This window comes from Schistocerca nitens, chromosome 2 (genome assembly GCF_023898315.1).
Source record: "Schistocerca nitens isolate TAMUIC-IGC-003100 chromosome 2, iqSchNite1.1, whole genome shotgun sequence".
Classification (NCBI taxonomy): Eukaryota; Metazoa; Arthropoda; class Insecta; order Orthoptera; family Acrididae; genus Schistocerca; species Schistocerca nitens.
Genome location: NC_064615.1, coordinates 557,657,086 through 557,682,545, shown reverse-complemented (window position 1 = coordinate 557,682,545; position 25,460 = coordinate 557,657,086). Strand labels below are relative to the sequence as shown.

Here is a 25,460-nt window from a genome sequence, read left to right as displayed (position 1 = left end):
ACCTTATGCGTGGAATTTTACAGTTTATTTTCTTACGGCATATAATGGTGTAATATTACACCACACACCAACAGCAGAAGCCGAAGCCTGATACATTACACACTCAAACAAGTCGAATATTAGTAGTGGAAGCATGAAGCTATATGCAGACGCTTTCCAAGAAAGTGGAAAGATTACGCGTCATTTTCGTGCTTGTTTAAAAATCCGATAATCGGGTAGGGTATTTCCATAAGTGCTGTTATATAGAAACAATATTCACGAAGAAAGTCGCAAGCGGAAGTAGAATGGCGGAGCTGAATGGATGCAGCAGAGATAATTATCTTCTAGTTCCTATCGTAAAACAGGTGTTGTTTGAATTCGTCGCTCATAGTTCCCATTCTCGTGGATTCCGATAATAATATGAGTTCCTGGAGGAGAGAGGAGGCTGTGATCTTTCTCCACAAGTCAGAACGAGGCCAGGGACACAAACAGAAGCAGACTTGAAAAACAATAGTCCGCTTTGCGGTGGACGGCGTTAACCACACTCTGCTGGTTTGTGTTGAGGTTGCTCACTGCTATATTTGTCAGGCTGCAGGTGATGGATTTTGCTCCAAAGATAATTGAAAATACTCGTATTTGCAAGGCTTGTAGTGCAAATGTGCTACGTTGCTGTGAAATATGACAGTATCCGACATGGTACGACTCAATTAAAGCAACATTTGGCGACGGCTAAAGCTTTTATTGCGCTATTATCGTAGCACAAGCTGTGGATGATTTATCTTTAAAATCAGTATCACTGTTCCTGTCAGGATTTCGCCTATAGTATCCCACCGGAATCATTGCAGCTTTGGTGGCCACTTATTGATGTGTTGCCTCTTGGTGATCGTCTCGGTATGTTCGAACAACCTTTGCTTAACTGTTTTGGTAACACAAATGACTACCTTCGTAGATGCATTCCCCCTCATTTACTGGTGGCGCACGTTGTTGGCAAAGGACGGCCAAAGATCCTGAGAAGAACGCCGACAGGCAGCACATCCATGTCTACGAGAACACACACTGATCGATGCTAATAATGTACGTCATTAGGACACATTTCAGTCTCTGTTTCTTGTAAACATGTTATCGGTTTCGACTTAGTTTAGTCATTACCCATCGATTTATCAGTTAAAAAACACAGTATCGGTCATATAAGACTCTGAGCGTAATAACGATATAGCCTACGTAAGATAATTATTCGCATCCCGTAGATTCATTGTTGTAAAGTTGGTTAATTGTATCTTTTTAACATGCAAAACATCTGGTCATACAGTGAACCTCGCTAATCCAACCATGGATGGTCCAACTCCTCTCTTAGTCCGACCATGAAATTTCAGGTGTTTGTTTACGCAACTCGTCGTCCGCTATATGGATCAATAGGCAGTTGACCGTTGATAGATGCGGTAGTTCAATTAGTTTTAGTATGAAATAACTTCATCTACATCTACATACACACTCCGCAAGCCACCACATGGTGCGTGGCGGAGGGTAAAAAAAATGGCTCTGAGCACTATGGGACTTAACATCTATGGTCATCAGTCCCCTAGAACTTAGAACTACTTAAACCTAACTAACCTAAGGACATCACTCAACACCCAGTCATCACGAGGCAGAGAAGGCGGAGGGTAAGCTGTACCACTACTAGTCATTTCCTTTCCTGTTCCAGTCGCAAATTGAGCGAGGGAAAACGACTATTAATATGTCTCCGTGTGAGCCCTATTTTCTCATATCTTATCTTCGTGGTCCTTTAGCGCATTGTATGTTGACGGCAGTAGAATCGTGTGGCAATCAGCTTCAAGTGTCGGTTCTCTGATTTTTCTGAAAAGTGTTTCTCAAGAAAAACGTCGCCTTCCTTTCAGGGATTCCCATTTCAGTTCCCGAAGCATCTCCGTAACACTTACTTGTTGTTCGAACCTACCGGCAGGAGACCGCATATAGGACGCTGGTGCGACCTGTTCTTTAGTACTGTTCGAATGTTTGGAATCCGTACTAGGTCGGGTTGAAGGAAGACATCGAAACGATTCAAAGGCGGACCTGCTATAATTGTTACCGGTAGGTTCGAACAGTACTCAAGAATAGGTCGCACCAGCGTCCTATAAGCGGTCTCCTTTACAGGTGAACCACTCTTTCCTAAAATTCTCCCAATAAACCGAAGTCGACCATTCGTCTTCCCTACCACAGTTCTCACATGCTTGTTCCATTTCGTATCGCTCTGCAACGTTACGCCGGATATTTAAACGACTTGACTGTGTCAAGTAAGATGCAAGTAATACTTTATCCGAACATTAAAGGATTGTTCCTCCTACTCATCCGCATTAATTTACATTTTTCCACATTTAGTATAGCCTTCCTTCCAGGGATTCCCATTTCAGAACCCCGAAGCATCTCCGTAACACCTACATTAGACCCAGCTAACTTGTTTGTAACTCGATCACTAAGTGTTATTGTGCACGCAAGTGTTTTCTAAAATAGTTACAGTGTTCTTCTTTCGTTAAAGTGTGCAGAACAAATCTATGGTATCAACTGAACGTAAACATGTGACGTTGTCTTTAAAGAAGAAATTGAAAATGACTGAAAGGTTATGTAAAGACGAGACTCTTCAGAACGTTGCAGGTGAGGTCGGGATTGGCATGACAACTGTTAAAGACTGGGGAAAAAATAGGAAAACTCTTGAAAGTCATAAAATTACGATTGATAATGAGAAAGGACTGAAAATACTTTGAAGAAACCTAAAAGAGAAAAACTAGATAATGCTTTGTGGGCGTGAATTGGGTGGGAGAGAAGAAAACGAACTCCGTTTCTGGACCAATCATAAAAGAAAAGGCACTGATTTTGTATGAAGAAATAGGTGAAAACAATGAAAATTTACAGCGAGTGAAGGCTGATTACATGATTGGAAAAGACGACGTGGCTCTCGAAATGCAATTATTTCCGGCGAAAAGCTGTCTGCCGGCCGTTGTGGTCGAGCGGTTCTAGGCCCTTCAGTCCGGAACCACGAGACTGCTACGGTCGCAGGTTCGAATCCTGCCTCGGGCATGGATGTGTGTGATGTCCTTAGGTTAGTTAGGTTTAAGTAGTTCTAAGTTCTAGGGAACTGATGACCTCAGATGTTAAGTCCCATAGTGTTCAGAGCCATTTGAACCATATGAGAAGCTGTCTGCTGACGAAACACCTGCCAATGAATTTCTCCCGAAATTTGGAAACTTAATTAAAGTAAATATGACCCCTGATCAAGGGTATAGGCTCTGGCTTAAAGTACAAAATATGCCCTATAAGAACTCTTGCTGCACAAAATGAGCCTGCAACAAATACAAAACGTGGTAAAGGTAGAATAACAATTTCTGTATTTAGTAACGCTAATGGCAGTCACAAGATACTGTATTGTTATGTTACGGGTCAATAAACTTTTTGCGTTCCGACCATGCCCCCGGTCACGTAGGGGACGGATTAGCGAGGTTCTACTGTAACTGCATGGACAACATAACTTGTAAACACGAAGTACAATTTCAGGCTTCTATAAAAGTTTCTGCTTAAGAAGTTTCCGAGAACTTAGCAGCACTCACTTAGTGCACGTCAAATAGGAAAAAATCTCTCGAAATTTTATCGAATTTCGAAAGAAAAACGTTTTTTTTATCTTAGTGCACAGAGCCAGTAACGATAACAAAACGAGGCCCCAGCAGAATAGCAAGGAACGTGCAAGAGCCATCTGAAGACGGACTTGTAATGAATCCGAAACCGGTAGAGGCTTGTTTGAAACAAACTTCATTAAACTACACTACTGGCCATTAAAATTCCTACACCACGAAGATGACGTGCTACAGACGCAAAATTTAACCTACAGGAAGAAGATGCTGTGATTCGCAAATGATTAGGTTTTCAGAGCATTCAGACAAGGCTGGCGCCGGTGGCGACACCTACAACTTGCTGACATGAGCAAAGTTTCCAAGCGATTTCTCATACACAAACAGCAGTTGACCGGCGTTGCCTGGTGAAACGTTGTTCTGATGACGACGTTTGCAGCAGCATGCACTATCAGCTCGGAGACCGTGGCTGCGGTTACCCTTGACGCTGCATCACAGGCAGCAGCGCCTGCGATGGTGTAGTCAACGACGAACCTGGGTGCACGAATGGCAAAACGTCATTTTTCGGATGAATCCAGGTTCTGTTTACAGCATCACGATGGTCGCATCCGTGTTTGGCGACATCGCGGTGAACGCACATTGGAAGCGTGTATTCGTGATCGCCATACTGGCGCGTCACCTGGTGTGATGGTATGGGGTGCCATTGGTTACACGTCTCGGTCACCTCTTGTTCGCATTGACGGCACTTTGAACAGTGGACGTTACATTTCAGATGTGTTACGGCCCGTGGCTCTACCCTTCATTCGATCCCTGCGAAACCCTACATTTGAGCAGGATGATGCACGACCGCATGTTGCGGGTCCTGTACGGGCCTTTGTGGATACAGAAAATGTTCGACTGCTGCCCTGACCAGCACATTCTCCAGATCTCTTATCAACTGAAAACGGCTGGTCAATGGCGGCCGAGCAACTGGCTCGTCACAATACGCCAGTCACTCTACTCTTGATGAACTGTGGTATCGTGTTGAAGTTGCATGGACAGCTGTACCCGTACACGTCATCCAAGCTCTGTTTGACTGAATGCCAAGGTGTATTAAGGCCGTTATTACGGCCAGAGGTGGTTGTTCTGGGTACTGATTTATCAGGATCTATGCCCCCAAATTGCGTGAAAATGTAATCACATGTCAGTTCTAGTATAATATATTTGTCCAATGAACACCCGTTTATCATCTGCATTTCTTCTTGGTGTAGCAATTTTAATGGCTTGTAGTGTACGTTTGTGACTCGATGCTGTTTAAATTACAAACCTCAAAATAGTTTGCTACCCTTCCTGATGCAGTTTTAAAGCCCGTCAGTGTAAGAAGCTGCAGTATACTGAGTGCGTCTGTCTACCGGCAGGAAAGATGACTGCAAGGGCGAGGGCCGTTATCGCGTGTTGCGTCCTCTGGGCCACGGCGGCGCTGGCGTCGCAGGCCGTGGACATGTCGGCGGCGCGCTGGCGGATGCAGGCCCGCGAACAGCTGACGTTCGCGCGCAGCTCGTGGGCGCGCGCGGCGCTCGAGGCCGCCTCCGGGTCGCCGCACGCGCGCAACGTGGTGCTCTTCATCGGCGACGGCATGGGCATCCCCACCGTGACGGCCGCGGGCATGCACCGCGCCGGCGAGGGCACCCGCCTGCTCTTCGAGAGGTTCCCCTTCACCGGACTCTCAAAGACCTACAGCGTCAGCAAGCAGGTACCACATTTCCAGCTCCAGTTTTCTGAACAGCTAATAATAATAGTAATGGCATGTGACGAGGGCCTCCCGTCGGGTAGACCGCTCGCTTGGTGCAAGTCTTTCAGTTTGACGCCACTTCGGTGACTTGGTCGTCGATGGGGATGAAATGATGATGATTAGGACAACACAACACCCTGTCTCTGAGCGGAGAAAATCTCCGACTCAGCCGGGGATCGAACCCGGGTCCTTAGGATTGACAGTCTGTCGCGCTGACCGCTTTTTTTTTTCATTTTGTTGGATATAGTTTGTTGCGTTTGGTCTGGGCGGACGTCACAAGACATCCCTTCAAGGTGATCGTTGATTCCTTGACTCAGTTTTTTTTATTACAGAGAGCACGCAGCCCTCTGACCGAACACGCTAAGCTACCGTGCCGGTGTTCACTCAGCTCCCGTGGGTGGACTTCTGAACAGCTAATTTGGCGGTAAAAAGTTTAACTGGTTACGAGGGCTATTCGTTTATTAAGGCCCACGGTAAAAATCAAACATGTTTTGTTTGGAACGGTCAGCTGCACCTTCCATCTACTTCTCTACACAGTCGCCGATCCGACTTCCGAAGAGAACACGGCAAGTGCCACAACCCGATTTCCCGGAAACTTCGCTTATGGAAGATGGGTCCAATTACGAGAACATATGTCTCGGCTTATCCGTACATTCTCGACCGTTTCTGAGATAACGACGGTCAAAGCTTTCGACGCACTTTATGGGCCTTTTGCTTAGTAAATGGCTCAGCCGAAGCGGTGGCACATCGGCTAGCGGCGTAGACCCGCAGTTTTGCGCCCTGTGTTCGAAACCCGATTGTTATTTTTATTTTTGTTTTTCGTTTATCTCCCCATGTGCGTAGAAGATTACTACACGAATATTGTCCATTGTGTATAGAAATAACATTGCCCTTATTTGTCTACTAATTGTGTGTCTGGTTAATGGATTAAAAAAAATGTGAGGAAATTATTTGAAATTCTTTTCGGTGAAATTCCTGTAGTGTATCTCGAGTCATAACCAACTGCAAGCGCCAGTTTTTGGTAAACTGATCCGTTATATGCGATTGGCCGTGAAATTATTGCCGACGTGTGAAATCTTCAGCAGTGTTAACAGCATTCCTTTCTCAGATGAGATTCATAGAAAGAAATGTCACTGTGGCAAACCTGACTTCGCTCGTGGTGTTCGGAATTTCTAGTTTCGAATATTTCTACGAGCGGTATAATCCGAGGGAATGCATCAAAGCTTCCTCAAGACTAAACATAAAAACAAAACATAAGAATAAAATATAAAAATTAATATAAGAATTGATATGAGAATGAAATATAAGAATATGAAAACTTAAAAAGATTGTAACCCCTGAAAATATGATACACACATATTTTGCATAATAAATTCACTTACTGTGAAACGTAGTTTAAGTTTACAATTAATGTGGTGCCTTTTTATTCCCTAACTTGATAAGAAACATTCTGTCGCAACCTTCTACGGACACGGCTAGATAAATGAAAAAAAAAGCAGAGACAGTAATTGGGCTTTGAACATGGGGCGTAAAAGTGAGAGGCCTCGACGCTAGCCACTTTGCCCCCATTTCGGCTGAGATTTCGCGCACTAAAATGTGCCTAACTATGTCGAAAATTGCGACGGTCATTTTCTCAGAAACGGTCGAGTATCTACAAATAAACCGAGGAACGTGTTCACTTATTTTGAGTACTCCTCCACCGAACGAACTTCTTGGGAAATCAGGTTATGGCACTTGCTGTGTTCTCCTCGTTAGAAATTTGTCGTAGTGTTGCACCAACTTTCCAGTACCCTCATTATTTCTTTACGCTTGTCTGTAGCTCGTCGTCTGTGCTAAAATGTTTTCTTCATAGCCAGCGGTTTATGTGAGCTGAAATGAAACTCATAGGCAGCCAAGACCGGGCTGTTTGGTGGGTGATCAAACATTTCCCATCGAAAACACTGCAGGAGCTTCTTCACTGCGCCTGCAGTGAGCGGCCGAGAATTATCATGAGGAAGGAAATGCATGACAGTTACGTCATGTGGGCTGCGTGAAATTAGGCGAAATGTCTCAACATGCACTCATAATTGGCAAGAGGTACTATTTTCTAGGCATCCTTACATGTTCACTGTGCTTTGAGAACTGGAAAGAGTGACGCGACGCAATCGCCAGACATACTAAAGACACTGCCCACCACATCTGTGAGAACCTTGACCTGATTTTTCACAGTGGTTTCCATTTTGCGACTGATCGGATCTAAATAAACCAGTCCCCCTCTTATGCAAGAAAATAATGAAGATCTATACAGAAAAAAGATTTTTAAATTAAGCCCCTACAGTATTATCAATGACTCACATTTGGCCTTGTATCATCAAACTATATTGTAACAACCCTCTATAACAAAAGTTACAGGAGAGATGTCTGTAACTATGACCCATTTCACTACTGACATTCTCCAAAGTTTTTGAGAAGGTAGTGTATTCTAGAAGAGTATCCCATAAGAGCGACAGTAATATCTTCAGATCACTTTTTGAATTGCTGAAGAGTTTCTCAATTGACAATGCGTGACAGATTTTGAACAGTTTTAATTATAGTCCCTATTTCCCCTATTTGCTATTATAATATTTCTTATATTGAGTCCGCCAAATGTTGAGTAATAATGTTATTTATGTTTCTGTTTCACCATTTTTAGTATTTATTCTGCTACGCAATAACGAAATGTTGCACCATATATAAATAAAGGCCCTCGCCCAACAACCTACACGTGGAATTTTACAGTTTATTTTCTTACAGCATATAATGGTGTAATATTACACCATACATCAACAGCAGAAGCCGAAGCCTGATACATTACACACTCAAACAAGTCGAATGTTAATAGTGGAAGCATGAAGCTATATGCAGACACTTTCGATGTTTGTTTACTTTAGTCTGTGTTCGATGTAGTACATGAAATGGGGGAAAATTTTGACGTGCAATTGTGAAAAATGATCAGTGAGGAAAGTAATTCCCCCCAAGAATTACAGGGTGGAAAGAGAAGAAAAAACTCCCTCATCTCCACCATTTCCCACTGAAATTGAATTTTTAATTTAGGTTCTTTGTTGCCACTTCATTTTAGAGCCCAGACCCCAAATACCACTAAGATTGTAGCCATTGTCTCTCTTACACTCTTATCGTCAGTGTCTGCAAAATTTAACTGCGGACTGACCGTTTACCGAACTTAACACACACGAACCCCGCCACAAAAAAAAAAAAAAAAAAAAAAAAAAAAAAAAAAAAAAAATGGCTCTGTGCACTATGGGACTTAACTTCTGAGGTCATCAGTCCCCTAGAACTTAGAACTACTTAAACCAAACTAACCTAAGGACATCACACACATCAATGCCCGAGGCAGGATTCGAACCTGCGACCGTAGCGGTCGCGCGGTTCCAGACTGAAGCGCCTAGAACCGCTTGGCCACACCGGCCGGCGAACCCCGCCACAGGTGGTCGGAAATCTCTTGCTCAGTACTCGTTTGACGACAGGAAATTGCTACGTACGGCAGCCTGTGTAACTGAGCTGAACTTAAACCAGCTTGTTCAGTGCAGCTGAGTGCGCTCTGTCTCCAGTCTTGAACGGAACAAATTGGCTCCTTTACACAGTTCAGTGTGCCAACATTCCTCGAAGAATCATTTCAAGGCTAGACAGTGCGCGAATAATTTCTTTATGGATAGAAAGGTTGTCACGCACAGAGCACTTCCACACGAAATGCATTACACCATAGCGACGTCATTCGGCATTCAAGCACTATGCCTTTAAGCCCCTATCATTATGTTTATATGCGGGATAACTTACGGAAGACGAAAACTGAATTTCGGAAACAGTGTGTAGTTATCGAGTTTAGATGTTAAGGCCTGAAACGGTTAAGCTAGAAAGATCAAATATCGGTTTTCCGATCTTTACTTGTTTTACACAGAAATCAGCTGTTCCGGTTTCTGATCAGTCAGCAAAATCGCTGTTTCTCTTTAGGTTATTACTACAGGTAATGCCCAGTCCAATGGTTCAATTTCTTCTTCATTGTACAATAGGTCACTCCACCCGAACTAACCGACTCTTTTTTTTTTCTTAAAGAGCATTTGTAAACTTAGTGAATCATGCATGAACAACAGAAGAAGCCCCCCTCCCGCATCATGGGGAAATTATGTTTAACGCTATTATTGTGAAGTAAGGATGTCGGACGCCTCTCATCACTAACGAAAGTAATTCGAGGTCTGTGCAGTACCGGGACAGGATCGTCCAACCTATTGTCCAGTCCTATAGTCAAGACGATAATATACGAGCCAGCCGTGTACACTTCATACGAGTGCCGTGAGCTGCGGTTCCTGCTGATGGAGCACGCTTGGGACCAATTGAAGCTTGTAGTACTTCGATAAGAACCCACCTCGTACGCTGTGTGACGTCAGGAGATACGCCGTTCTGTCTGTTAGGAATTGCACGTTCACTATGTGATCAAAAGCATCTGGACACCCCCAAAAACATACATTTTTCGTATTAGGTGCATTGTGCTGCCACCTGCTGCCGGGTACTCTATATTAGCGACCTCAGTAGTCATTAGACATCGTGAGAGAGCAGAATGAGGCTCTCCGTGGAACTCACGGACTTCGAACGTGGTCAGGTGTTTGGGTGTCACTTGTGTCATACGTCTGTACGCGAGATTTCCACACTCCTAAACATCCCTTGGTTCACTATTTCCGATGTGATAGTGAAGTGGAAACGTGAGGGGACACGTACAGCACAAAAGCGTACAGGCCGATCTCGTCTGTTGACTGACAGAGACCGCTGACAGTTGAAGAGGGTCGTAATGTGTAATAGGCAGACATGCATCCAGACCATCACACAGGAATTTCAAACTGCATCAGGATCCACTGCAAGTGCTATGACAGTTAGGTGGGAGGTGAGAAAACTTGGATTTCATGGTCGAGCTGCTGCTCATAAGCCACACATCACACCGGTAAATGCCAAACGACTCCTCACTTAGTATAAGGAGCCTAAACATTGGACGATTGAACTGTGGAAAAACGTTGTGTGGAGTGAGGAATCACGGTACACAATGTGGCGATCCGATGGCAGGGTGTGGGTATGGCGAATGCCCGGTGAACGTCATCTGCCAGCGTGTGTAGTGCCAACAGTAAAATTCGGAGGTGGTGATGTTATGGTATGATCTTTTTTTCCATGGAGGGGACTTGCACCCATTATTTTGCGTGGCACTATTACAGCACAGGCCTACATTGACGTTTTAAGCACCTTCTCGCTTCCCACTGTTGATGAGCAATTCGGGGATGGCGGTTGCATGTTTCAGCACGATCGAGCACCTGTTGATAATGCCCGGCCTGTGACGGATTGGTAGACGACAATAACATCCCTGTAATGTACTGGCCGGCACAGAGCCTGACCTGAATCCTATAGAACACCTTTGGGATGTTTTGGAACGCCGACTTCGTGACAGGCCTCACCGACCGACATCGATACCTCTCCTCAGTGCAGCACTGCGTGAAGAATGGCTGCAATTCCCCAAGAAACCTTCCAACACCTGATTGAAAGTATGCCTGTGAGAGTGGAAGCTGTCAATAAGGCTAAGGGTGGGCCAACACCATATTCAAATCCAGCATTACCGATGGAGGGCGCCACGAACTTGTAAGTCGTTTTCAGCCAGGTGTCCGGATACTTTTGATCACATTGTGGATTAGTACACCAGCAAACCCAACGTCTACTACTGGGTAGCCCTGCGCAGGAAAACATACTTTGATGATCCTTAGGGTCCTACCGCACTGAGACGCCACGGCAAGTCTGCTGGACGCTCTGCTGTCTAATCGGTAGGTAATTATTTGTTGTCTGCTGTGATATTTACCGTTTTAGTAGTAGCTGTAAAGTATACGCAGAAGTGATTTTTCAGTTTTTATTTGAAAAGTGCGTCATTTAGAATTAATTCATTTTACAAATGTTTTTAAACAAAAAGTAGGAAACCAGCCTCATTTGTTTACATCTCTTGGTTCTTAAAATAATTCTAGCGTGTTTGATGTGTCGGACCTACTAGCATCACCTTCTGCTACAGAAGATGTAGCTATGCTATTTCGGTCTGGAAGCAGGTTTTGAGGAAAACTTTCATAGTCCGGATAGTAAAATGTGCTTTGTCTGTGGTGTAAAGTTCTTGTGGTTGGAGTGGTGTATCAGGTACTGGCTGTACGGAAATAGAGGATCGATAATTCCCGCTATTTCTAGCCGGCCAGACTCCAGAAGGTCCGCTATTATAAGTGGTTCAAATGGTTCAAATGGCTCTGAGCACTATGGGACTCAACTGCTGTGGTCATAAGTCCCCTAGAACTTAGAACTACTTAAACCTAACTAACCTAAGGACAGCACACAACACCCAGCCATCACGAGGCAGAGAAAATCCCTGACCCCGCCGGGAATCGAACCCGGGAACCCGGGCGTGGGAAGCTAGAACGTTACCGCACGACCACGAGATGCGGGCTATAAGTGGTCTGAATGAGATTATAACGTGGAGAGGCCTGTTCTTTGAACTTTGCTTAATTTATGGCGCTCGTAATTCCCAACACTTTTTCTCCAGTTCGCGTTTTGAGCAGGCCTGAGGTGGTGTGTCCGTAGTTGCTGATCACATCTGAATCTCTCAGATAAAAGATTCGATGTCAAAACTATCCACAGGGCAGGTCTGCTGGCGTGCTGGTGCGGGAGCGGCCGCAAGCCGGTGTGTATTCCGCCAGGCCGGTAGGCCTGCCGGCAGAAGCTAGCGGCAGTCGCTCTGCCGGCAGAGCCGCCACTCTCAGGTAGACGCCAAGTGCGGGAGGCTCCACTGCGCCCCACGCCTGCCAGCAGACCTGCCCTGGCATCCCAGTGCGGCAGGGCCCTTAGCATGCTGTCCACAAGACCGGCGACACGGTGTTGCCAGAGCCTGTTCCACTCTCTCGTGGCATACTTGAGCAAGAACGCGTCGCCCGTATCGTGGACAGCGTTCTATGGAAGATCAAGGTATGTTACAGAGCACAACACGGTACAGCAACAGATTTAGATTTCACGCATGTGAAAAAAAAGTGTCTCTTTACTTTGATTATGCGTGAAAAAAAAGTGTCTCTTCACTTTGATTATTCTTTTGTTTTTATTTTACAGTAATTTTTTATTTTACTTCTTTAGTTTCATAAGGCTCAGTCTTTCATTCCCTTCGGTCTAAACCCTCTCACGTTCACAGGAACATACGTGGTGTATTACTTTTTTGAGGGGTATATACAGGCTGATCCAGTGATAATGTTACACCCAGAGATGGTGGAGAAAGCTGAGGTAAGGGACACTGGTCCGGATTCTCTGACAGGGCCGGCCGGAGTGGCCGTGCGGTTCTAGGCGCTACAGTCTGGAGCCCAGCGACCGCTACGGTCGCAGTTTCGAATCCTGCCTCGGGCATGGATGTGCCTGATGTCCTTAGGTTAGTTAGGTTTAATTAGTTCTAAGTTCTAGGCGACTGATGACCTCAGAACTTAGTCGCATAGCGCTCAGAGCCATTTGAACCTGACAGGGGACCTCTTCTATTGCAAGCTATGGACCAAAATGAGGAAGAAATGTCCAGTAAACATGGCCTCTAATATCCATACCTTAAGAACCATGAACATTTGTTCATCTTTGCTACTGTGAAACACATATCTTGCACTGAACAAGTACTCAAAACTCTTAAGGCATGCGCTTTAGAGATATCCCGTCTCTCTTTTTAAATACTTTTCCTATAAAGTGAAATTTGAAAAATGTTAATTGTTGTTGCAGATTGTCTTTAAAAATCGTAATGAAATAACTTCTGTCTATTTTTGTTTGGCCACAGTAATACAGTTAATAAAGAATATTATTTGCCGGCTAAGCTCAGTTGTATTTGCAATTAGAAGATTACGTATTACAATGTTTACGTAAGGTGGAGCGGGGCATAAAGGTTCGCACTGGCCTGTGTAGAACTTATTTAGCTTATGTAGTAATACTGACTGCCTTATAAATACTTTACTGTTACATAGGTTAATGCTTTCATTGATTTTATATAGCGAAACTCTTTACTGTTCACAAAAATATTATAAGTGCCTACGTTAGTCCAGGCCAAGTCTCAAGTTGGGCTTCAAGTCAGAATTCAGTAGAAAACGTTTAGAAGTTATACTGCTCAGCTTCTCTGTTGTTCTGAAAATTAAACAATTTAAATCGTCATAGGTCGTGCGTCTTTTGCACGGTTAGTTCATATTTGCTGCGTAATGGCGGCGGCTAGCTCGTCAAAATGATGCTCCAACCGCTAACAATGGTTGGTTCAAATGGCCCTGAGCACTATGCGACTTAACTTCTGAGGTCATCAGTCGCCTAGAACTTAGAACTAATTAAACCTAACTAACCTAAGGACATCACGCACATCCATGCCCGAGGCAGGATTCGAAACTGCGACCGTAGCGGTCGCTCGGCTCCAGACTGTAGCGCCTAGAACCGCACGGCCACTACGGCCGGCAGCTAACAGTGCTAAACGCTGAAAAATCTTAATGAATTTGAGATGGAAGGGTATTTAAAGCGCTTGAATAATTCCAACAAATACTCTATAATCATATATTGAAATATTTAGCAGGTTAACTCACACACACAAACACACCTCATTCCTCAAGCAGAAACAGTTCGACCATTCGCTCTTTTTAAATAACTATTACTTTAATTACAGAAAGTAATTTTTGGTAAATAAAATACGTACTACATTTTCAACATACAATGATTCAAAGAGTTTTGTGAATGTTTGTTACAAAATACAATTCTTTTCTTGTGGTCCATATTACCACCTCGTAAAAATTGTAAATCAAAGTTCTTGCACTAGAAGAGATCCGTGTACGGGCGAATATATGTGCAGTTACAATGAAATGAAAACCCTTAGCTGCTTACAGGCGTTGACATACGTCACATATAGTATATATATGTGCAGTTGTTGAGCAACTGCCCGCCAGATGAACTAAGGGGCTACCAAAAGTGTCTCCTCAACGACTGGCAAGCGAACGTTGCTGCGCATGGGCCTCCGCAGCAGGGTCCCTTACTTCAAGTTGGTACAGTTACCCTTCTTCGTCATCCCTGAAAGTATATGACATCATCAATGACTCATACTGTATAAACACAAAGCAGTTCCGGCGTCATTCACCTCCTGACATTGCAGATGATGATTATCTTCGAAAGTTCGACATTTAGCTGAAACATCGGATTATTTATTTCGGGCAATGTGGATAATATAACCAGAACCGGTTTATGGAACAAACGACTCGAGCCGCCGCTTGGGGCGTCAGGTTGAGATGGGCGTCAGAGCCGCCCAAGTGCATAATTTGTACATAATTTCAAGCGAAAACTGACACAGGCGAATGTGTTGGAGGGAAATGAGGGAGGGAGGGGGGGGGGGCGAAGGAGGAAGAGCTGTCAGATGGTATGGCCGGCCGAAGTGGCCGTGCGGTTAAAGGCGCTGCAGTCTGGAACCGCAAGACCGCTACGGTCGCAGGTTCGAATCCTGCCTCGGGCATGGATGTTTGTGATGTCCTTAGGTTAGTTAGGTTTAACTAGTTCTAAGTTCTAGGGGACTAATGACCTCAGCAGTTGAGTCCCATAGTGCTCAGAGCCATTTGAACCATTTTTTTCAGATGGTATGTCGCTTGTCTGCAAAAATGTTCTCGGACCGGTTCTGGTTATAATAATTGCTGAGAAGAATGTGCAACATTGGAGTGTGGCTGGGAGACGGGTGTGCATTGTAACGTGCTCTAGAGTAGAATAGTGTGAGCCGGTCTAAAACAATTTTCATGAATACATTTACGTCAACACTACAACTGTGAGTGATTTGATGTGGTTAGAATAACTGAAATGTATCACTGTGCCACTTCTTCAGCATATTGATGCTTCCAAATAATATCGCTCAAAGTCTTAATTTGTAGTGTTTATTTATACTGTGCTCTGCATACCACGTTTTTTACGTCAGAGCACAGGTTTCGTTCTTGTTTGTTAAATCATCGTCAATGGTAGGGTTCCTACTGCGTTTCATGCTTTCAATAGTAAAGCGATATCTGTGTGCATGTTTCGTAAGAAAATTCCCCTCTGACACAGGTGCTGTGCGGGAGACCATAAACGGCGAACAATGAAACACAAGATGACCGATAACGAAGCCTACCGAGGCAGGTTTAAGGCTTAAGCAATACAAGCAACCGCTGAGGCGCCAAGTTGAGTGGGTCGCCAGACGCATCCCAAGTTCAAACTTTGTATATATGGCATTTTATAATTAGTAGCGAAAACTGACACGGCTGGAAGTAAAGGATAGAAGAAGCAAAAACCTTTCGGTCAACAAAGTACCACAAACGAGCTGTTCGCAAGATAACTGTGAATGTGTGGTTAGCAGCTGCCACTGACTTCAGTATGAAATAGTGTTCTGCAAAAAGACAGTTTTGTGGAGATTTTTGGCAATACTTTACGTAAGCTTACGTACTTTCCTGACTTTACCTCAGTTTGTAGCCATTTCTGAAAGGCTTTTTGACGCACAAGTTTGTCAAGACAAACCCTAGGTCAACACTTCATCAAGAAAGTCTGTGTGGACTGTCAAATTTAGCCATTGAAAGCGATACCTTCAAATCACTAGATTCATTTAAGTGATTTTGTTAAGTTAAAGGCTGCAAAAATTTCAATCTAATGTTTTTATGCAGGGGGAAAATTGTAGGCATTTATACTGAACAACTGTAAAATTTGTAACCCGTTAATCCGAAAGGTTTCGAGATTGGATTACTAAAAAATAGAGAAAAATTAATTTGGTGATTTTAATACATCATGTGTTTTGCATAGTCTTCTCCCACTTGAGTACGACACACAGAATGTTCATACACCCGTGTGAAACGACCAGAAAATGCCTTCTTCAAGATGATGTTCAACTCTTGTGTCACACTGGCTTCAGTGTCGGTTATGTCGTCAAAGCATTCATCCTTCATGTGATTTCTGCACTTCGTCGTTCTGTGGCAGGTTCGTATTGACTACAACAACTCTCAACACCTGTGATCATTTTTTCCAGCTCGTGTTTTGCTTTTCATCGAAACAGCAGCAGATATTCACATCTCATCGTTTTTGTTCGGGAGTCAAACTGTGCAGGACAAACTTTGCACTCACTCTCTTCTTCATGACATTCTGGACAATGCCTTCACAGTTTCAAAAAAATGTTCAAATGTATGTGAAATCACACGAGACTTAACTGCTAAGGTCATCAGTCCCTAAGCTTCCACACTACTTAACCTAACTTATCCTAAGGACAAACACACACACCCATGCCCGAGGGAAGCCCGCCCAGTTGGCCGTGCGATCTAACGCACGGCTTTCTGGGCGCGAAGGAGCGCCTGGTCCCCGGCACGAGTCCGCCCGGCGGATTTGTGTCGAGGTCTGGTGAACTGGCCAGTCTGTGGATGGTTTTTAGGCGGTTTTCCACCTGCCTCGGCGAATGCGGGCTGGTTCCCCTTATTCAGCCTCAGTTACACTATGTCGGCGATTGCTGCGCAAACAAGTTCTCCACGTACGCGTACACCACCATTACTCTACCACGCAAACATAGGGGTTACACTCGTCTGGTGTGAGACGTTCCCTGGGGGGTCCACAGGGGTCGAACCGCACAGTAACCCTGGGTTCGGTTTGGGGCGGCGGAAGGGTTAAGTGGACTGCGGTAGTCGTCGTGGGGTTGTGGACCACTGCGGCTACGGCGGGGACGGAGCCTGTCCGTCGTTTCTAGGCCCCCGGTTAACATACAATACATACAAAGCCCGAGGGAGGACTCGAACCTCCGCCGGGACCTTCACAGTTTCATTTAGAGATGTTGCTCCGTTATGATGTGTGACACAACAACACTGAAACACTGCGGCCGCACGTCCACTGCTTAACACTACCCGCCCTCCGCTGACTGCTCGAATGCACGTCTGTTGTTCACAATTGTTAGTTGAAGCTGCTGCCGTAGTTACTGCGCTGGTGTCACTTACACGGCACGAATAGAATCGCCCTCGAAACTTTTTGGACAGATAGTGTATACGACTTCATTAATAGAATATTTCTCTCTCGTATCACACAAAATTTGTGTTTTAATTTCGAGTTTCATGCATAAACATTTTGACCACGTTTATCAATGTTCAACTACTTTCACGGTAAATTTTCTAAAATTTAACGAGGGCATGCTGAAAAAAAATGCCTCAGAATTTTTTATTTGAAAAGTGTTAAAGATCTTTAAATAAAACAAACGGTATTAACAGCCTACATCTTTCTTCTTCATGTCTACATTTTTACAGCCCCCTCCGAACAGTAGAGTGTAACATGTCAGAGTGTAAAGTGACTATGTTGGTGAGTGAGAAACAGCGTGCTGTAACTGGGTTTCGAATTCAAATAGTTCGTCCACTTACTGGAGCATCCACTCCTTCAGCGTGACACGAGCGCTGCGACATCTTCAGTAATCCGACGCTTTGCGTTCATTGTCTTCGATCATTCTCCACACAGTCCTGACGTGGCCGCATACGATTTTCGTCTGTTTGCAAAACTTCCAAAACATCTTCGAGGACTTCACTCTGATAGTGATGAAGTGATGGAAAAGAGAAATCGATCCGTCTCTGAGTCCACTAGTACGAGGGTCACTCCAAAAGAAATGCACACTTTTTTTTTTTTTAAATCCATCTTTTATTCTACATCTCTGAAAGTTTTACAGTGTGTAGATACATCCTTTAGGAACAATATTTTGATTTCTACGCATAATTTCCATCCCTCTCAACTGCCTTACGCCATCTTGAAACCGACGCCTGTGTACCCACACGATAAAATTCTGGACCAACCTGTTGGAGCCACTGTTTCACAGTGTGCACAAGGGAGTCATCATCTTCAAACCTTGTTCCACAAAGACAGTCTTTCAGTTTCCCAAAGAGATGATAGTCACATGGAGCCAGGTCAGGTCTGTAAGGCGTGTGTTTCAGTGATTTTTTTGTTGTTTTTCTTGTTTCTTTGTGAGCCACTGTCAACATCCTGGGAACGCACCTGGCACAAACCTTTTTTAACGCCAACACTTTCAATATTCTGCAAACACTTCCTTCCACTATCGCAAAGTACCGTGACAATTCGTTTACTGTGATGCATCTGTCAGCAGTCACCAATTCGTTAACTCTCTGCACATTGTCTGGAGTGTGTGCAGTACGAGGCCTGCCGCTGCGAGGACAGTCCTCAATATTGCCGTGCCCGCTTTCATCACGTAACCTGCTTGCCCACCGACTAACTGTACTGCGACCGACAGCAGCATCTCCATACACCTTTTTCAACCTCTTGTGGATGTTTCCCACTGTCTCGTTTTCACAGCACAGGATTTCTATGACAGCACGTTGCTTCTGACGAACGTCAAGTGTAGCAGCCATCTTGAAGACATGCTGTGACGGCGCCACTCACGGGAACAGGTTGAACTAAGTTTGAAAACAAGCGGGAAGGATGTATCCACACACTGTAAAACTTTCACACATGCACAATGAAAACTGTATTTTTACAAAAAATAGTGTGCATTTCTCTTGGAATGACCCTCGTACTAAGGGAGCTTGTTCGGATGGGAAGTAACATAGATCATAGGCGCCCGCGGGGCAGAAGGAAGCGAGGGGAACGATTGTTTTTCCGCTACCCGCCTCGACCCTCTCGAGCACTCTCCTCAGTTGACTACTGCACTTTGGGGTAGTACGTCTCCTACCTTACAGTCCGCTGGATGCGAGGATGCACTCCTCGCATCCAGCGGACTGTAAGGTAGGAGACGTACTACCCCAAAGTGCAGTAGTCAACTGAGGAGAGTGCTCGAGAGGGTCGAGGCGGGTAGCGGAAAAACAAACCTGCAGTAAGACTCAGTGTGGCGGTGTGCACGGTTGCAGGTGGGTGACTCGGCGGCAACGGGCACGGCCTTCCTGACGGGCGTGAAGACGTCCAACGGCGTGCTGGGGATGGACGCGTCGGTGGTGGCCAAGCAGTGCCCGCGGCCGGCGGACGCGGCGGCGCGGCTGACGTCGCTGGCCGGCTGGGCGCAGGCGGCGGGCCGCGTCGCCGGCGTCGTCACCACGACGCGCATCACGCACGCCACGCCCGCCGCGCTGTACGCGCGCTCCGCGCACCGCGACTGGGAGTGCGACACCGGGCTGCCCGACGGCTGCCACCAGCTCGACATAGCGCGCCAGCTGGTGCGTACCGCCGACACGCAGGCAGCCGGTGTACAGGGTGTTACAAAAAGGTACGGCCAAACTTTCAGGAAACATTCCTCACACACAAAGAAAGAAATTATGTTATGTGGACATGTGTCCGGAAACGCTTACTTTCCATGTTAGAACTCATTTTATTACTTCTCTTCAAACCACATTAATCATGGAATGGAAACACACAGAAACAGAACGTACTAGCGTGACTTCAAACACTTTGTTACAGGAAATGTTCAAAATGTCCTCCGTTAGCGAGGATACATGCATCCACCCTCCGTCGCATGGAATCCCTGATGCGCTGATGCAGCCCTGGAGAATGGCGTATTGTATCACAGCCGTCCACAATACGAGCACGAAGAGTCTCTACATTTGGTACCGGGGTTGCGTAGACAAGAGCTTTCAAGTGCCCCATAAATGGAAGTCAAGAGGGTTGAGGTCAGGAGAGCGTGGAGGCCACGGAATTGGTCCGCCTCTACCTATCGATCGGTCACCGAATCTGTTGTTGAGAAGCGTACGAACACTTCGAATGAAATGTGCAGGAGCTCCATCGTGTATGAACCACTAGTTGTGTCGTACTTGTAAAGGCACATGTTCTAGCAACACAGGTAGAGTATCCCGTATGAAATCATGATAACGTGCTCCATTGAGCGTAAGTGCAAGAACATGGGGCCCAATCAAGATATCACCAACAATGCCTGCCCAAACGTTCACAGAAAATCTGTGTTGATGACGTGATTGCACAATTGCCTGCGGATTCTCGTCAGCCCACACATGTTAATTGTGAAAATTTACAATTTGATCACGTTGGAATGAAGCCTCATCCGTAAAGAGAACATTTGCACTGAAATGAGGATTGACACATTGTCGGATGAACCATTCGCGGAAGTGTACCCGTGGAGGCCAATCAGCTGCTGATAGTGCATGCACACGCTGTACATAGTGCGGAAACCACTGGTTCTCCCGTACCACACTCCATACAGTGACGTGGTCAACGTTACCTTGTACAGTAGCAACTTCTCTGACGCTGACATTAGCGTTATCGTCAACTGCACGAAGAATTGCCTTGTCCATTGCAGGTGTCCTCGTCGTTCTAGGTGTTCCTCAGTCGCGAGTCATAGGCTGGAATGTTCCGTGCTCCCTAAGACGCCGATCAATTGCTTCGAACGTCTTCCTGTCGGGACACCTTCGTTCTGGAAATCTGTCTCGATACAAACGTACCGCGCCACGGCTATTGCCCCGTGCTAATCCATACATCAAATGGGCATCTGCCAACTCCGCATGTGTAAACATCGCACTGACTGCAAAACCACGTTCGTGATGAACACTAACCTGTTGATGCTACGTACTGATGTGCTTGATGCTGGTACTGTAGAGCAATGAGTCGCATATCAACACAAGCACCGAAGTCAACATTACCTTCCTTCAATTGGGCAACTGGCGGTGAATCGAGGAAGTACAGTACATACTGACGAAACTAAAATGAGCTCTAACATGGAAATTAAGCGTTTCCAGACACATGTCCACATAACATCTTTTCTTTATTTGTGTGTGAGGAATGTTTCCTGAAAGTTTGGTCGTACCTTTTTGTAACACCCTGTATAACGAGCAGTCAAATGAAAACTGAGCTTCCGTTACGACGGGACCACAGAATGGTTCCATTTAAAAATAATCAGCAGAAGCGTTAAGACATTTATCCGACTGGGAGACGAGGCGATCAGTGGCTGTTTCGTAGAACACGGTAGGTCTCTGACGGATCAACTGCACCCACTTCTGCACTTTCTCGCCCATCTGAAACCGACGTCCGCCCGTGCCTTTCTTTAGGTCCCCAAGGATCTGAAAATCGCACCATTCGGGCTGTACGAAGGATGTTGCAGTGTTTTCCAACCAAATTGCTCAGGTGTAGTTTTCATCCGATTGGCAGTGTGGAGGCGGGCGCTAGCGTGCAGCTTACTGGAATTTGTGTAAACAACTTCGAATTTCTTTGGTGGGGGGAGATGTGGGACGTTCCCTCTGCTATGGTTCAAATGGCTCTGAGCACTATGCGACTCAACTTCTGAGGTCATCAGTCGCCTAGAACTTAGAACTAATTAAACCTAACTAACCTAAGGACATCACACACATCCATGCCCGAGGCAGGATTCGAACCTGCGACCGTAGCGGTCACGCGGTTCCAGACTGAAGCGCCTAGAACCGCTCGGCCACCCCGGCCAGCCCCTCAGGCTCGGAATGGTGGCACCGCGTAAGGTGACGATGACCTTCTTCGCCGTCTGAGGCATCCTTTGCTCACCAAGTTCCTCGAGCGTGGAACCACAATCGATGCGCAACGCTATGAACATACTTTGCAGAAACTGCGATGCACCATAAAGTCAAAATGCCCATAATGCTGTCAGAGGGAATCATCCTGTTCCATCGCACACTGCCAGTCGGATGGAGGCTACACTTCAGCGATTTTGTTGAGTAACACTGCACTGTCCTCCATACAGACTGAGTTTTCATCGTGTGATTGACACATTTTTGTCGACCTGAAGAAAGACGTACATGAACGTCGGTATAAAAAAAATAAAAAAAAATTAAAAAATTAAAAAAAACACCTGTTTCATTTCTTTGTGCGATAAATGTCTTAATGCATATGATGATTACTTTTGAATGAAACCACTTCATGATCCTGTTGTGTAGGCGTTTGGTTTTCATTTGACTGCCCTCGTAGGAAGCGTGCTGACTCGCCAAACTGCTGTCCAGCGTATTCATATGCGCCTACAGATCCACACAGAGAAGTCTGGTTAACCTGCCAGTCGGTAAAGAAGTACTATAGCACCAGCAGTGTGTTGCACGCATCCTAGTTACTCTGCATTCTTTCTCAAACAATTTTACAGAAACAATTCGGTAAAAAAATATTCTTTCATTATGTATACACTTATATGCTGGCTTCATGGTCAATCAATTGCCTCTGTGATACCTCCAAATTAAGTAATCCATGGCACAAAATCTCTGTTCACCATTCCCTATCCACACATATACCCCCTTGCACACATTCATACTGCCCGCATAACACATCAGTCATGCCGGGTAGCCTAGATGCCAGGCATTACCAATTGTTTTGTGCCCATCCCGTCCCTAAGGGATCTAGGTGGTACTTCGTCCCATCATATTTCTTTCCAAAGAATAAGTAGTATGTGCAGCAAATTTGGCTGAAACTGATCCATTTATTTAGGAAGAGATGTTGAACATAAATAGACACATACATTTATTTTGCATCTACATCCAGTTAGGTAGTAGTTACAAAATACATGAAATATAATACTGGTAAATACAAAATGAACTGCTAAGCCTACAACACTATGATACCAAAGATAATTAACACAATGATGATAATATAATAAATGCAATGTGAATGAATAAGAGGGGTTAAAACATAATTAAAAAATAAATAATTTGTAAAAATAAAGAACAACTGGTCAGCATTATATTTAATCGATCATTAACGGATACTACTGAACAGCATTAGATATGTCACATCAAATAATTGTATGGGTTAGAGTTGAAATGTGCCAGCATCAGATTCTTCCCTCTTAAGCTTCTGAATCAGAAAACAAAGTTCTTGGACATTATATTACTGTAAATGATACAGAGCTACACATATAACAATAATTTGTAGAAATTACTTCAATTGGTCTCGGTATTCAGCCACAATATATATGAGTCATAAACTATGTATGGATTTCTCTGTAAGGAACTGCTTATGGGCTGTTAAAATTTTGATAGTTCATTGACAGCGGATTTAATCTGAGGAGGAAGAGCGTCACACTTTTGTGCCGATGTGATGCACTCCTTTGTATACCATGCTGAGGTTCTTTAGCTCGCAATGTATGTCAAGGTTTCCCCATGTATTTTAACTGTCATAATTGATGTTTAATTTGTGCAGAAACTGATTCTTACAAATAAAACACATCTGTGAGTATATGCATTGGGATTTTCTAGTCAGAATTTCTAATTACACTCCTGGAAATGGAAAAAAGAACACATCGACACCGGTGTGTCAGACCCACCATACTTGCTCCGGACACTGCGAGAGGGCTGTACAAGCAATGATCACACGCACGGCACAGCGGACACACCAGGACCCGCGGTGTTGGCCGTCGAATGGCGCTAGCTGCGCAGCATTTGTGCACCGCCGCCGTCAGTGTCAGCCAGTTTGAGGTGGCATACGGAGCTCCATCGCAGTCTTTAACATTGGTAGCATGCCGCGACAGCGTGGACGTGAACCGTATGTGCAGTTGACGGACTTTGAGCGAGGGCGTATAGTGGGCATGCGGGAGGCCGGGTGGACGTACCGCCGAATTGCTCAACACGTGGGGCGTGAGGTCTCCACAGTACATCGATGTTGTCGCCAGTGGTCGGCGGAAGGTGCACGTGCCCGTCGACCTGGGACCGGACCGCAGCGACGCACGGATGCACGCCAAGACCGTAGGATCCTATGCAGTGCCGTAGAGGACCGCACCGCCACTTCCCAGCAAATTAGGGACACTGTTGCTCCTGGGGTATCGGCGAGGACCATTCGCAACCGTCTCCATGAAGCTGGGCTACGGTCCCGCACACCGTTAGGCCGTCTTCCGCTCACGCCCCAACATCGTGCAGCCCGCCTCCAGTGGTGTCGCGACAGGCGTGAATGGAGGGACGAATGGAGACGTGTCGTCTTCAGCGATGAGAGTCGCTTCTGCCTTGGTACCAATGATGGTCGCATGCGTGTTTGGCGCCGTGCAGGTGAGCGCCACAATCAGGACTGCATACGACCGAGGCACACAGGGCCAACACCCGGCATCATGGTGTGGGGAGCGATCTCCTACACTGGCCGTACACCACTGGTGATCGTCGAGGGGACACTGAATAGTGCACGGTACATCCAAACCGTCATCGAACCCATCGTTCTACCATTCCTAGACCGGCAAGGGAACTTGCTGTTCCAACAGGACAATGCACGTCCGCATGTATCCCGTGCCACCCAACGTGCTCTAGAAGGTGTAAGTCAACTACCCTGGCCAGCAAGATCTCCGGATCTGTCCCCCATTGAGCATGTTTGGGACTGGATGAAGCGTCGTCTCACGCGGTCTGCACGTCCAGCACGAACGCTGGTCCAACTGAGGCGCCAGGTGGAAATGGCATGGCAAGCCGTTCCACAGGACTACTTCCAGCATCTCTACGATCGTCTCCATGGGAGAATAGCAGCCTGCATTGCTGCGAAAGGTGGATATACACTGTACTAGCGCCGACATTGTGCATGCTCTGTTGCCTGTGTCTATGTGCCTGTGGTTCTGTCAGTGTGATCATGTGATGTATCTGACCCCAGGAATGTGTCAATAAAGTTTCCCCTTCCCGGGACAATGAATTCACGGTGTTCTTATTTCAATTTCCAGGAGTGTATTTTATTAAGTTTCTACGCAAATATCTACTGTGACCCCCAACACCCAATTCTCATTATTCTCTTTTGAGTGGCTAAAATTTTTATTGGCTATGGTTTCACCCCTCCCCTCCCAGAATATATTGCCTTAAGATAATAGTAAGTGGACGCAACTGAAGTATGCAGATTTGATAGCATCGATTTCACAAATAGAAGTAATAATATGGTCAGTCCAAGAAGCTGAACTTAGCCTTTTTGGAAGGTCAAGAATATGTTCAGAGCATTTAAGCGGGGTAGGACGTCAAACGGGCCGACTTGGAGCAGGAGAGGCACCACAGAACATTTTATTTTCTACTGTCTTTACTTTTACAAATAAATTAATAAAACTTTGTCAGCATGACCAGGAAGGATTCGGGATTCACACTCATAGCAGGGGAAGTTCAAAAACATAACAAAATAAACTTTTTTAC

At 45.4% G+C, this 25,460-nt stretch overlaps 1 protein-coding gene across 1 annotated transcript in view; it reads left to right on the top strand.

Annotated features, from left to right (window-relative positions):
- LOC126234490 (alkaline phosphatase 4-like) overlaps nt 1–25,460 on the top strand; it is a 110,049-nt gene that overhangs the window by 64,413 nt on the left and 20,176 nt on the right. Inside the window, exons 2-3 of the mRNA XM_049943184.1 lie at nt 4,994–5,328; nt 19,278–19,580. Coding sequence (XP_049799141.1) covers nt 4,999–5,328; nt 19,278–19,580 — 633 coding nt within the window. The 5' untranslated portion in view covers nt 4,994–4,998. The remainder of the gene's footprint in view (nt 1–4,993; nt 5,329–19,277; nt 19,581–25,460) is intronic.